This window comes from Rhizopus microsporus (assembly GCF_002708625.1).
Source record: "Rhizopus microsporus ATCC 52813 unplaced genomic scaffold scaffold_2, whole genome shotgun sequence".
NCBI classification, from domain to species: domain Eukaryota; kingdom Fungi; phylum Mucoromycota; class Mucoromycetes; order Mucorales; family Rhizopodaceae; genus Rhizopus; species Rhizopus microsporus.
The window spans coordinates 1,073,900-1,086,738 of record NW_019671917.1 but is presented as its reverse complement, the minus strand read 5'-3'; the positions used below and the strand labels follow the sequence as shown (position 1 = coordinate 1,086,738).

At 39.2% G+C, this 12,839-nt stretch overlaps 5 protein-coding genes across 5 annotated transcripts; 2 read left to right on the top strand and 3 right to left on the bottom strand.

Moving 5' to 3' along the window:
- Positions 1-263: 263 nt before the first annotated feature.
- RHIMIDRAFT_197056 (mitochondrial carrier) lies at positions 264-1,267 on the bottom strand (the record flags this gene model as incomplete). The annotated part of the gene is made up of 3 exons (XM_023606164.1): positions 264-628; positions 680-1,142; positions 1,208-1,267. Coding segments are annotated over 3 exons (888 nt in total), but the record flags the coding sequence as incomplete, so codon positions are not given.
- Positions 1,268-3,272: 2,005 nt separating this feature from the next.
- On the top strand, positions 3,273-5,482 carry RHIMIDRAFT_286096 (Zn-dependent exopeptidase; the record flags this gene model as incomplete). The annotated part of the gene is made up of 4 exons (XM_023613348.1): positions 3,273-3,579; positions 3,641-4,347; positions 4,407-4,861; positions 4,918-5,482. The coding sequence occupies 4 exons, from the start codon at positions 3,273-3,275 to the stop codon at positions 5,480-5,482; spliced, it is 2,034 nt and encodes a 677-aa protein (XP_023470015.1).
- Positions 5,483-5,518: 36 nt separating this feature from the next.
- On the bottom strand, positions 5,519-8,619 carry RHIMIDRAFT_60103 (uncharacterized protein). The gene is made up of 5 exons (XM_023615457.1): positions 8,062-8,619; positions 7,952-7,997; positions 7,660-7,885; positions 7,499-7,609; positions 5,519-7,441 (listed from the first exon to the last, which is right to left on the bottom strand). The coding sequence occupies exons 1-5, from the start codon at positions 8,559-8,561 to the stop codon at positions 5,556-5,558; spliced, it is 2,769 nt and encodes a 922-aa protein (XP_023470014.1). The 5' UTR covers positions 8,562-8,619; the 3' UTR covers positions 5,519-5,555.
- Positions 8,620-8,805: 186 nt separating this feature from the next.
- Positions 8,806-10,652, top strand: RHIMIDRAFT_265670 (cytosine-5--methyltransferase). The gene is made up of 6 exons (XM_023611840.1): positions 8,806-8,874; positions 8,953-9,027; positions 9,097-9,135; positions 9,191-9,403; positions 9,455-9,904; positions 9,957-10,652. The coding sequence occupies exons 1-6, from the start codon at positions 8,827-8,829 to the stop codon at positions 10,230-10,232; spliced, it is 1,101 nt and encodes a 366-aa protein (XP_023470013.1). The 5' UTR covers positions 8,806-8,826; the 3' UTR covers positions 10,233-10,652.
- A 372-nt stretch (positions 10,653-11,024) lies between these two features.
- RHIMIDRAFT_265667 (uncharacterized protein) lies at positions 11,025-12,760 on the bottom strand. Its single transcript, XM_023611839.1, has 2 exons — positions 12,351-12,760; positions 11,025-12,300 (listed from the first exon to the last, which is right to left on the bottom strand). The coding sequence occupies exons 1-2, from the start codon at positions 12,351-12,353 to the stop codon at positions 11,185-11,187; spliced, it is 1,119 nt and encodes a 372-aa protein (XP_023470012.1). The 5' UTR covers positions 12,354-12,760; the 3' UTR covers positions 11,025-11,184.
- Between the last annotated feature and the right edge of the window lie 79 nt (positions 12,761-12,839).

Genomic DNA, 12,839 nt, shown 5'->3' with positions numbered 1-12,839 from the left:
CTGAGCCATCGAGCAGATGATTCATGCCAAGGATATTCTTACGTAAATGCACTGACACTTTTCTATTTATGGTTATGATCTATTCAAAAATCTAAAGGTGTCCTTTAACATTGAATTAATATATCCAGGAATGATAGTTAGAATAATCATATGAATATGCATCAGCATTAAGAGTCTTCTTTTTACTATGCTTATCTTTCTTCATGTATATAGTATTAAATCCCAGCTGTCATAAGAAATTAATAGTAATTCTATGGAAAAATCTATTTATTAGCAGGAATTGCTCGTAGTACTTGTTCATAAACCAAAAAGTTTAATGAGTGAATAGGAAATGCTCTAATCAAGGTCACATTCAGGCCACGGTATAATCCACGGAAGCCATTCTTCTTGACAAGATGTTTGGCACATTCTAATGCGTTGTTGTATCTTGGGTTATCTAGCATGATGTCCTTTTGTAGATTGGTCTTGATCACATCCACAGGGAACACAAATAACCAACTCAGCATACCACATAGTCCGCCTGATAGGAAATGCACCAATGGTCCTGACTGATTTCCATCTCCTGACAGCTGACGTTTCATTGTCTCATATCCACCAAAATAAATACCTGTACCTAATGCATCTCTCGCTAACATTTTATATTAGACCACGTATTCTATGTGTGCGCGCGAATACATACCTGAATGACATCCAACTCTGCTCCATAATCCAAAAATGCCTCTTCGATTGATTATTTGCTTTACCGATTTCCAGCTCGATGCTTCAACCACTTCATGTGATGACACTTGGCCCATTGCTATTTGTCTTTTGAGTAATACCAATTCTAGTTGTCGTTGAATTTTCACAAGTTCCAAGGGACAACTCAATAAGGCAATGAATGCGCCACTGACGCCACCACTCACAGCTGATACACCCATGGTTGATCTTAATGTGTCATTGTTGAATATTCCACGCTGAATAAGTGACTTTTTTGTGCTTTCGTAAATAGAAAATGATGCTGATTTAATGATGCTGACAGTGATCAAAGGTGGTATCATGCCTCGAAAGAATCCTCTTGCTCCTTCCTCTGCATAAGTCGTCCGTACACAGGCCATGATTGAGTTGTAATGATGTGTTTGCATACGAGTCTTTATAGAGTCAAACTATATTCCCTCCTCCTTGTTTATTACTTTCTCTTCTTTTTTGTATCTATAATTATAAACATTACCGGAAATCCTGCCAAAACAGAAATGACGGCCGCACTTGAAGCTGCAATCACTGTTCTATAAGCTTTATCTTGTGTTAGTTCATGTATAAATATATTATATATGTCTATCTTTTACTTTGTAGCGATCTTAGCTGTGTTGCTCTAGCCTCAAAATCCTTTTCCCTATTATTGACTATAAGTTTTGAATCAGTTCTTAATGATTGTAATAAACTTACTTCAATTCTCTAATGGACATTCTTTCTTTGTTGACTTGTCATTCGGTCAACGAGCAAAAAGGTACAGAAAAAAGAGGGGCAAGGGGGTGGGACAGTGTCGATAAGGGCGGAGAGTATATTCTTTTTTAATTTCTTTTTCAGGAAATGAAAGAGCCTCTACGAAAAATATTAAACGAAGCCTTTTTGATACCAGAACTCTATGACAGCTTATTTCGTACAAAGCTTATAAAAGAAACTAAAGAGGAGCCTATCGCAATTGAAGAGATACAAATATTCTTACTTGAATCTCGCTTAATTCCAATAGGATACGAAGTTCACTATTTATCCTTTGATAGACGATTCAAGCTTGATTTAAGAAAAAAAAAGTGTGCTTTGAAAGAAGAAATGATCATGCATGTGAACGTAGTGAAATCTTTTATGAACAAGACACAAATTACGTTCATTTCAAGTTACTTATTTTATATATTCTAACCAAAAACCTCCAGCCAAAACAAAGAAGTCTTTCCTGCTGTCTTTGATGATTTGTCCTTTGTGATCGTACCTAGAAATGAGGCAGGCAGTCCCAGACTGTTGGGCATATCTGAGGAAATAATACTTACAGACATTACATGCTTTCATTGTGACCAAAAAGGGCATGAGTGTTGAGACTGTTCTCATCCTTGAACAGAGGAGCCATCAGGACAAACGGGATCATTGAAGGGTATATCAAATGCTGTCAAAGGGAGGCTCTTTGAAGAACTACAGTTAATTAATGATGTCAGTAAGAAGTAATCAGGCATAATATCCAAAGAACTCAAAGAGGCGTTAGAAATGGAGGATGGTGATGAGCCTCTCTATAATAAGAGCATGCGAATATATGGCTATCCTCTTGCCCTACAGGGCAGAGATGCCCTTGAATTGAAATTACAAGAGATGCAGTCAGAGGTCAATATAGAAGTTGGTAACAACAAAAAGAGGTGAACAAGTTCTATGGTCAAATACTCTGTCGTTTAGCTATTGCATTATGTCATAAAATAAGCATATATTCCCATGGAGTTATTCAACTACAGCCTTACGTAAGCAATTTAGCTGCTTGGCATCACCTTGGCAGTCAATCCGAAGAAACCCCATTTTGTGTAGTGATGTTTTTATGTTTTAGTTATGAACTATCTCTTTCTATTGTCAATTATAAGTTGTCTATAATGAATGATTAATAGTATAGTAATAGCAACTTATTACAGTAGGGCAATTGTCAAAGAAATGGTCTATCATATAAAGGGAGTATTTAAAGCATTGACAAGGTGTAGCACAGGACTGTCCCTCTTGGCGAAAAGCAAAGGCCTGTAATTTCAAGTGTCACGTAGATGCACAAAAGGAAGAAATATCCTTTTGCAGACCGCATACCAGACACCTTAAATTTTGTCCGTCTTCTCGGCAAATGATAAACAGTATTTCTTTTCTACACAGATATTTCCATGGCAACTCGGGAATATTCGCCTATTCCTGACCAAGGAAATGGATCCATAGAGGGTCAACAACAAGAACAAGAACACCAAGTAAATCGTAGTCCCTTTGAAAGAATGAAGAAATGGTGGAATACCCACATTGGCAATTCGGCTTCAGAGACAGCACCTCTCATTAACAGACGCACCATGACACTCGAGCCACCAAAGCCAAGTCCTTTGAGAACTATCTTGACTGTCTTATTTATTATTGGCGCATTTGCAGTAGTTACTCTTTTGCTTATTTTAACCATAAACGGAGACGATGTGGAAGGTAAATATGACATATGTAATAGAAAAACGTTCTACGTGACTAAATCCATACAAAAAAAAGATACTTCTTCTAGAAGACTATCCGAAGCAGAAAAAATGATGCTCAATCTGCCTTCTCCTAAAAGACTTCGTAGCTACCTAAAGACCTATACTTCAGAACCTCATGTCGCCGGAACATTATCCGATAAGCGCCAAGCAGAATGGACGCGTCAAAAGTTTAATGAGTTTGGTATTCCAGACTCAAAGATCGTAACGTACTATCCATTGCTCAACTACCCTGTATCTCGCCGTTTGGAGATTGTATCCGGACCTGAGGAGTTACGTTATGTAGCCAAGCTCAAGGAAGACAGAATAGAAGAGGATCCATCAAGCGAAAATCCTGACATTGTACCATTGTTTCATGGTAAGTGAATTTATTTAAAGAGGTAGAGTAGACCTTGGCAGTAACATAACTGCTTCTTAAGGATATTCCAAAAACGGAACGGCAAGAGGTCCTGTTGTTTATGCCAACTATGGTCGATTGGAAGATTTCCAGTTTTTGGTTGATCAAGGTGTTCAAGTGAATGGAAGTATTGCCTTGGTACGATACGGACCCACTGTCCGTGGTTTGAAAATCAAAGCTGCTGAGAAGTACGGCTGTGTCGGTGTCTTGATCTTTTCAGATCCTATGGATGATGGTCCCATCGGCAAGGAAAACGAAGGTGCTCCCGCAGAATCTTATCCTAATGGCCCTTGGAGGGCCCCAAGTTCCGCGCAGCGTGGATCTGTTAGCTATATTGCATTAGGTATTGGTGATCCTTTGACACCTGGTTACGCAGCCACAGAAAATGCCACCCGTATTCCAATGGAAGAATCGCCCATGCTGCCTAAAATTCCATCACTTCCATTGTCCTGGGAAGACGCTTTGCCTCTTCTTAAAGCTACAGAGGGCCATGGTGTCTTTGGTGAATTCGACTGGGTTGGTGGCTTGGAGGGTGTACAGTACTACAGTGGTCCCAGTGAAGGCATTGTTGAGATGGAGAATATTGTAAAGTACAACGTAACGCCCATTTGGAATGTTATTGGACGTATCGAAGGTTCTGTTGAACCACACCGATCCGTTATTATTGGAAATCACCGCGATGCTTGGGTGTACGGCGCAGTAGACCCTTCATCTGGATCTGCTGCCTTGGTATGTGTTTGAAAACAGCTTTTTCTTGTATCTTGCTAATGCTGTGCTTTCATTTTTAGCTTGAAGTCGCCCGCGTGTTGGGTCAAATGTTACAAACTGGATGGAGGCCACGTCGTACTATCATTTTGGCTTCATGGGATGCAGAAGAATATGGTCTTATTGGTTCTACTGAATGGGTTGAAGAAAATGTTGAATGGCTTAAGGAAGAAGCTGCAGCCTACATTAACTGTGATTCTGCTGTTGCTGGTCCTTTCTTTACCCCAGGCGCTACCCCTTCTTTAAACAAGCTCTTGTATGAAGTGACCAGTTTGATTCCTGATCCACGCACAGGAAAATCTGTATACGATGCATGGCTCGAGAGATCTAAGGCTACCAATGGTCCTGTTGAGAAGCCTACCGTTGGTGTGCTCGGGTCCGGTTCTGATTTCACTGCCTTCTTGGATCATGTTGGTATTCCGTCTATTGATATGTCGTTTGATGGAAACTATGGAGTATATCATAGTGTATACGACAGGTAATGGAAAAGAAATTAAAAAAAAAGCATAAATCTTAACCCTCTGACCTGCATAGTTTTCACTATATGGAGAAATTTGGTGACCCTACATTTGAATATCATGCTGCCATGACAAAAATCTTTGGATTGTTAGCCTTGCGTTTAGCTGATGATCTCGTTTTGCCTATGCATCCAATAGACTACTCTACTGAGCTTCAGAGCTATGTTCACAAGTTACACGCATACACAGCTCCTCACACATTCCCTACGCTTAAAAAGTCAGTTCATACTCTATTAAAGACTGCTGCTGCCTTTGAAACCAGCATGGCTCAATTGAACGAAAAGCTCAAGAAATTCAACCAGGACGATGACAAGAAATTGGCTGCCAAATGGTCAAAGCGTGTAGAAAAGATGAACCAACGATTAGTCCAGTTTGAACGAAGCTTTATTGACGCTGATGGTATTGCTGGTCGTGAATGGTTCAAACATGTGGTCTATGCTCCTGGATTATGGACAGGCTACTCTGGTCAAGTATTCCCTGCTATTTCTGAAGCATTTGATGACAAGAATATGTCTTTAGCCCGTCGCGCTGAAAGCAAAGCTGCCAAATGTGTTCAAAAGGCTCAGGAAGCACTTTTATAATAATAAATATGTATGATTTGATTACTACCATAGTTGCATTTATTATTTACACATAATTTACATAAAAAAGAATCTATATTTGAGGAGATAATTTACTAATACGTCTTTTCACTTGTTCGTCTACAATAGCTTCCCATTCTTCGGGAATTCCATACTCTAAGTCTATATTCATGTCCTCCCAATCTTGTGGCTTTTGTATAGTCATTGCTCCATTGCTATAATTAGATAAAATAGGCATTATTACTGCCTTGGATGATTGGTTTTGAAAAGTGTTCAAACTGTCAGAATTGTCTTCCAAATAATAGTAATCAGTTATATCTTCTGATGTGCTTGCTCGAGGTAAGCGTTGCTCTCTTTGACCGGCTCTGTTTTCCAAAAGCAACTCACCAAATGTAGAAGCACTGCCCTCCGTATACTCTCTTGCTGTCGCTCTTGGAATGCTCGATTTTGAATACTGCCTTGCCGGGCGAGGACAGAGCTGGCTTGGAAACCGAGGTAGAGGTTCACGAACGGATGGTTCATACAGCTGCTCGCGTTCTGAGTAAGTGGCAGATGTACGGTTATACTTTCTTATGTCCGAATCAATCACAGCCTGCTCTTCTTCGTTGCTTGTTTTTAGATCAACATGTTGCAGCTCAATAGGGTCTGCGTTATCGATCTCTCTTGAAGCTTCAAAACTAAAGCTCTTACTTCTCGGCCGAGAGAATTTGTTCCATATCAGCGAGGCTGACGGCCGTCTGTTGCCTATAGATAAAATGAGCTTGCTTGGATTGAGCATCGGCGTAGAAAACTTGACAGCCGGTGATGAAGAACTGTTCGTACTTTCTTCTGCAGGGCCGGTATTATCCTGAAGTACTTGTAATGCAATGTCATCCTTGTACTCTGGCGATCGTTGCAGACTGCCAATGTTTATACTTGAGATTCGCCTTAGGCGCTTTCTTTTCTCTTGAAGCTCAGAAGCACCATTAAATACATGCCGAAAGGACGGATCAGGAGATACGTTGGATACCTGAGCTGTATCATTTTGAAAATCAATCTCGGATTCAGTTGCAAATCGATTGTCGGTCAGTAAGTCATCTTGAGACGCAACAGATAGTGGTGCAAATGATACAGCCGAAGATAAAGCAGATAGGTTGCGACTGCGATCGATAGTTGTTGAATCCTTATTCTCGCTAGGTTTAGAAGTTGATGCATCGGAGGTTACGGCTGATTTAGTCCTATTGGCTGCGTCGCTTATCCTGATCGTCGAAGGTGGGACGGTCACTGCCATCGGCTTAACTCTGAAGACATGTACCAGTAACCAATGTAAGAGCCTTGCTGTGAGCGGGTGTTTGAATGGCCTAAGGCTTTCAACAGCTCCAAGCTCGTTCCGTTGATAGGAAGGGCCGGGTGCACCATTAAAGTGGTCAGATGATCCATTGTCTGACTTGTTCAGTTTTAAAAGAGGAATAATAAAGGCCCGAGAGCGCTGTGGGAACGATTTGAATGATCGACTTGCATTATCTGTGAACTTGTTGTTGGGTAAATAAACTCTGCCATTTTTGGATGTCACCGTAACGATGTCATAAAGCTTTTCGAGTGAGCTAGTGCGTTGACCCTTGGTTGTCTGTAATTCGACTGAGGGAACGCGTGAGATATGTGCATACATATTGATACTTTCGTCATCGTCTGCTGGAAAAACCCCACCTACGTCCACCTCTGATCCAACGTCAAGCAATTTCTTCTTTATATCTTCTATCAGAGCCGAAATTCTTGCGTGTTCTCCTCGGCCTTCACCTCGAACAGGAGCGATTCTGATGATTTTAGGGTAATCGGCATCATCTCCATCAGATTCAGGATCAGGTTGAAATAAGACTGTGTAGTAGTCGTACACATATCTTCTCTTAATCGTATCCATGATCTCACCAAACACTGTACAAATAGCAGGGTCTGTAAAATAAATACAAGAGACCATGAAAGCTTTTGAATAAATGATGAGTTAGTCGATAATGCCAAATATTGAACATATGAATTTACCTAGTAAGCTAGAAAATAATCGATCTAGAATGAATACAGGGTAAGGAATATGTGCATTTGCTGCAACCGCTATCTCTATACTCACTCCCCAAATTTTTGAAATGAGAGGCACTAAGCATCAAAATAAGCAAACACTTTAAGAAATTCAAACAAAAGCTTACCTAAAGGATAACAAATACACCGAATGGCTATTTTCCGAAAAACATCGGTGGTGTTGCCATGTTTTCTGAGAATGTACAAGGAGCTAATAGCTGTATCTTGCTTTCGAGATTGTAGATCAAGTGCGCCAGCATAGTTTCCACGGGCTCGAACGATAAAGACAATTGCAATGATGGCATACATGGCCGCAAATAATGAAGAAAAGAGTAACCATCCATAATACCAAAGCTGCATAAGTGAGGTTAGCATATCGTCGTCTGAAATAGAAAACAAGTTGCTTTTTTTTTTTTTTACCCAATTGAATAGATTTCTCATCCGACCTTCAAAATAATAATGATACCTAATAAGCAATCATTCTTTTAGTATTGAAAGAGATAAACTGAGAGCTATATAAGGGGTCTTACCAGCAAGAGGCAACTATCTCATTAGGTAATGGGCCACTGATATGAGGTGCAAGTCTAGGTACGACGGATACTAGTACACCAGAAACAGCAATGATAACATAATAGAATATCTCAAGCTTCTTTGTCCTTGATACCTTCATAGCCAAGATCATCACCAGATTTAAGCCAATAACCGCCAAGCACATACAGGCCATTGTGTCCGTTGATATTAAAATATAAGCAAGTACCCGACAGGATGATTGTCTGCTGTCGATATGATCTACTGCTATCTGACTAGCAGAATAAACGCCATCAAATATACTGGAGAGGACGATCAGTCTGAGAGATAGTCTGTTTACAACCTTTGGGCGATAAGCTAAAATGATACCATGAACAATGAGGACACAAATTGTACCCGCCAAGGACATGATAGATGCTACAAGGTTGGTGATAATCAAACCAGATAATTGCCCTGCCGTGAAACTCATATGTTCCAAGTGAAAGTGTGTCTCTGCGTCCATTCCTCTATCCTTGTACCCATGAACTAGTTTAGGAAAAAAGGGGGGATGCAATAGTGAGACAGAAAGAGAGAGAAATAGAAGGAGAGAAGAAAAGGGCAAAAGAAAAATTTAAACCAATGATGCATAATAATTAAGGATTCAATTGTTATCTGAGCCGTTCCACCCAACAAAATGTCAATTCAGAATTGACAGCGGACTTTAATATTTGTTTCAAAAAGACTAAAAAGCCACACTCTAGTTCCCCTTCTCTCTTATTCTTGTACTGATGGCACCCTTAAGACAACTCGAGTTTTATTCAGGCATTGGTGGAATGGTAAAAAGAATAAACTAGCCCCAATATGTGGCGACACTCTTTTCTTAGTTTGTATCGTGCCTATATATTTATTCATAGCATTATGCTGCCAATTTAGCTGGTTGGGATGTTGACATATTAAAGGCTTTTGATATTAATACAGTCGCAAACGAGGTCAGTTCTATACCCATGATCCTTTTTTTTTTTTCGTTCTTCCTGAAACTTGGCCTCTCTTTTCACTAGATATACAGACATAACTTTAATCCAAAAATAGTCGGACAGGTGAACCCTTATTTAAAGTTTTGAGATAAGGTTCATAACCTTCTGGTTCCGATAGAAACTGATCGAGACTCTCTCGACAAAGCAATATGAGGATTTTGCAGCAGACGTATGGACTATGTCACCACCATGCCAACCATATACCAGACAAGGATTACAGCAGGGTAGCGAGGATGCACGAGCCAAGAGCTTTCTTTACTTGATGAATGTCTTGAAAAAAATGAGAAATAAACCAAAGTATATCTTGGTCGAGAATGTAAAGGGTTTCGAGGCAAGTAAAAAAAAAATCAAGAGATCGTGAGAGAGCTTATAGTGTTTGTAGGAATCCGATTCACGAGATATACTTGTTGATGCTTTACAACATAGTGACTACAACTTTCAAGAGTTTTTACTGACGCCTTTACAGCTTGGAATCCCTAATTCACGTATGAGATACTATTTATTGGCCAAGTATAAACCCTACGAATTTGCAGTACCTGTTACCGGCACAATTATAAACTACATTCCTCTTTCTGCAAAAATGTCCAAAGCTTTCATTGACAATAGAGGACAAGAGTATGTGGATGAAGCAGAGGTGGAAGCAATATCTGCTTATTTGGAGCCTAATGTTGACGAACAAGCCTTTTTAGTGCCTGATAAAGTGCTTCTTAAAAATATGCAAGTATTTGATATTGTAAAGCCGACTAGTAGACGTAGCTGCTGCTTTACAAAAGGATACTTTCATTATGCCCAAGGCACAGGATCCATTCTGCAGATGAGCGAGAGTTTAGATGTAATGAAGCATATGACACACACATACACACATAATGCTAAATATTTAATAGACATCAATAGTCTTTCAACAAGCAATGGAATATAAAGATATTGATGAAGGCAAACAATTAGAGTTACTCAAATCATTAAGATTAAGATACTTTACTCCAAGAGAAGTAGCCAACTTGATGGGATTTCCTGATCAGTTTAGCTTTCCCAACACAAGCTCACTGAAACAAAAATACCGCACCTTGGGCAATAGCATTAATGTTAAACTGGTGTCTGAATTAATGCGTTACCTTTTGAAAGAACCTTTTGTCAGTTCGAATCAAAATGAAAGTCAATAAACTTTATATTGAGACATTACAAATGTGCTTTGGTCTATTTCAAGGATTTACCCTGAGAAACTAAGCTTGTCATATATGGTAAAATTCCGTTTATCTCCGCCGCAAGAAACAGAGACATTGTTTGAGAAAGAGGACGAAGAAGGTATTTGTTAGAGCAGATCATCATCATCATTCATCCTTTATACTCAAACTAGAAGGAAAGATATGCAGCATCATACATGAATTGATTGCTTTTTTTGATACTCTCTCGGGCCGAACATCATGCCTGCACGACAAGCGTTTGGTCCCTGAAAGTGCATGAGTTTTCTTTCCAAAGCCCAGGGATACCGTCGAGAAAATTTTTTTAATCGAGTCATCTTTGGCTAATACTTGCAGATATCCCAGGTTCGTTACATTGATTCAAGAAGTAATTGACCACATCGCTCAATTGGTATATGCTGGATTCATTTTTGCTAATTACTATTTCTTGTATCCTTTCGAGAATGGTGAAGAACTACCTGTGATCACTCAGAATCTGGTCTATAAATATTTTCCGTGTTTACTGACCAAGGAAAACATTCGTCTTATAGTATCAAGAAGAGCTTCAAGAACTTTTGTGAATCTACTTCTCTTACTCCATCTGGATCAAAGCGAAGAGTACACTGTCCTCAAGTGTGAATGTTGTGGTGCGGTGTGGAATCGCGATGTGAACAGTGCATTAAATATATATGGTATCTTTGTTTACAATTCAAAGCATGACACTGAAAGCCTTTCAAAAAACTAATAGTGCTCTCTGGATTTAATTCGATGTCCATAACGGCAGTGCATTCCTTAACATCTCGGTAAGTATAAGGCGAACAATACATTATTTTTTTTATTCATTAGTCTCCCAGTTAAAACAGATCTTTGAATAAAGTCACACAATTATCATTAGGTTACACGTATAATCAATAGTTTGCTTAAGATGTGTTTCTTAAATGGATGAAAAGAAGTCATTAATGAGGGGCCGTACTTTTGATACAGGACCGATGATGACCACTCGACCTGTATTTGTTTTGAAAAATAAGTGATTGACGCTTTTCATCATTCTTCTATATACAGGGTTATCCGGGCGTGTATTTATGCCCTTGATCGCGTCGTCATAATCTTTAGGGCTACCATACACAGTTTCTACATTATTTTCATCATATATAACAACACGATCTGGGTTTCTCATAATTCGCATGGTTCCCTTATCAATTAAGGGTATCACTTTGTCTTGATTCATGGTATTTGTACTAAATAAGCCTGATGGCGATGAATCTTCATTTGTACTGAATAAGCTTGATGGGGTTTCTTTTGTACTGAATAGACTAGCTGATGATGTATTTCCGTTTGTACTGAATAGGTTTATTGATGATGAGCTCTTGTTGATACTTGAAGGTGATATTGTATCTTGGTCTTTAAGTGATTGTTTCATATGGCCTTTTGGAGTTTCTGCAATAGGTGGCACTACAGCAGTCGGTGTTGCTTTCTTTGGCTTTGATAATGGCATAAAGGGTGTAAATCTTTTGTTGGGTAGCGAGAATTTTACAGTAGGTGACATACTTTTATTTAATGTTGATGTTGCTACTGTGGGTGGCGCTTTTGATGACGAAGTTGCAACAGTAGGTGGAACTCTTGATGTTGCTGTTACAGTAGGTGGTGCCTTAGATGATGATGTCGCTACAGTAGGCGGTGCACTTGACGATGGTGCTACAGTAGACGGTGTTTTTAGTGTTGTTACAGTAGGTGGAGTTCTTAACGGCGATGAGTGATGAGATGAGGTATTCTTCTGGTGAATTGGCTGATTTCCTTTCATGGATGGGGTATTGATTGGCTCAATAGGAGACGAAGTATTGTATTCTGGCCATTGCTTGTATTCTTTATGTGGTTTTGAATTGCCGCTGTTGCCTATATGATGAGTAGTTGTTGCTGGCAATCCTGTTCGCTTTATATCCAACAGCCCTGGAGCAAATATGGCGAGTTCTTCCTTTTGGTATTCAAATAGTCTTTCATGCTGCCTTTGGTGATTATATAAGAGTTCCTCAAAGCCCTGTCTGTGCTTTTTCTATAGATACAATCAATCTTTGCCTTTTTCGCGCTCTTATTATTTATTACCATCAGAGTAATCAAATATTCTTGTTTCCGTTCTTCCAACTTGTCTTGAATGATATCGTTGTCATCTTGAGTTTCATGTTCGTCATGTGTAAATGATGCCAAGTGCTCGATCGCATCTGCATTTTCTATTAAGAAATGTTGTGGGTCAACTTCTTCAATCAGACTAAAAGTAGGCTCAATAAATAGATCTTTATCATATTTGATTGCGAATTGCTTTTCATATTCTCTTAGTTCTTGTAATTGTTGAGCAATTAGTCTTTCTACTTGTCTTTGGTGTCTTGCTTTAATTAGCTTATAGTTTCTTTCTGATTTAATAGCAGCGGCTGGAATGTCTGAAGGTAAATATACATCATCGCTTTAAAAGGGACTTTAGTAAGGATATATACTGATCGTATGCTTTTTTTTTTTACTTTGTGTTTTTTTCTTCATATATCCAAAGCAACGAGTCTTTTACGGGCATAAGTAGTACAAGGACAAAGAATACAAAAT